Genomic DNA, 1064 nt, shown 5'->3' on the forward strand with positions numbered 1-1064 from the left:
CACAGATATGGAGAACCGTAGTTATTATACAACATTTACTATAGCTTATCTTAGTAATACATCTCACGTCACAGAAAAAGAGGACCAGTTCTGTCCACCCGCTTTCGTCCGCTGCAAGCTAGCGGTTTACTACCGTTCGTTCATATCGTTCTGTTTTTTTTAAGGTTTTCCTTCTACTTCGCCATGACTTCATACGTCGTTGACCTCGCCGAAACTAGCGACGTCTCCGAGCCCTCTCAATTCCCGCCCCTACTCGAGATCGGAACCGAAAAGCGGTTCGGGATCTGATGGATGTGGACGGCAAGGACGTGTGGTGCAAGCGCTGTGGCAAACTTGTCCATAGTTCTGGACGAACCCATGTCGAGCGCGTCGAGAAGCATGTGTACACCAGATGCCCCACTCCTACAAGATAACTGACATCTACCAGTCCAATATGAACGCGTCTGCACTGATGGAGTTTCAGGAGCGGTTTGCATGGTGCCGTTTTATAAGACGGAACACCGCGCACTGCTCAAGGAACTTCATGTGCTCAATCCATGGATCAGTGTGCCATCGGCTTACCAGCTCGCGAATCCCTTGCTTGACGCCTCCTACGCAAAGTCTTTAAACCGTTTAATGGTTTCTCTGGCTGGCCGGGTCGTCATCCTGGAGATGGACGGATGGACTGACATCAATGGACTTTCCGTTATCAACTACATGGCTGTGTCTCGGAATCTATCTTTTTTTTCTTGGAGTCAAAATACACCGGAGAGGAAAGTCATGATACGCCGTTCCTGGTTGCCGACGTGAAGCGTGTCTTACGTAAATACAAGGGCATCAAGTTTTGAAGCGTCATCACCAACAATACCGCAGCTAACAAGGCAATGGAGGAGGAGCTGTAGACTGAGTTTCCAAAGCTCTTCTTCCACGGATGCGTATGCCATGCTCTACATCTCCTCGTAAAGGACCTACTGGACCGTCTTCCGTGATTAAGCGAGCTGCAGTCAAACTGCAAGGAACTGGTTAAATTCTTCAAGCGAAACCATAAGCTCTGGTTTCAGTTACGCCGCAAGCAGAAGCAGAAG

General features: G+C 48.9%; 1 protein-coding gene across 1 annotated transcript; it reads left to right on the forward strand.

Moving 5' to 3' along the window:
* Positions 1-183: 183 nt before the first annotated feature.
* Positions 184-413, forward strand: PPTG_22226 (hypothetical protein; the record flags this gene model as incomplete). The annotated part of the gene is made up of 2 exons (XM_008902397.1): positions 184-275; positions 344-413. The coding sequence occupies 2 exons, from the start codon at positions 184-186 to the stop codon at positions 411-413; spliced, it is 162 nt and encodes a 53-aa protein (XP_008900645.1).
* Positions 414-1064: the final 651 nt, after the last annotated feature.

The sequence above is a fragment of the Phytophthora parasitica genome, assembly GCF_000247585.1.
Source record: "Phytophthora parasitica INRA-310 unplaced genomic scaffold supercont2.13, whole genome shotgun sequence".
NCBI classification, from domain to species: Eukaryota; Oomycota; class Peronosporomycetes; order Peronosporales; family Peronosporaceae; genus Phytophthora; species Phytophthora nicotianae.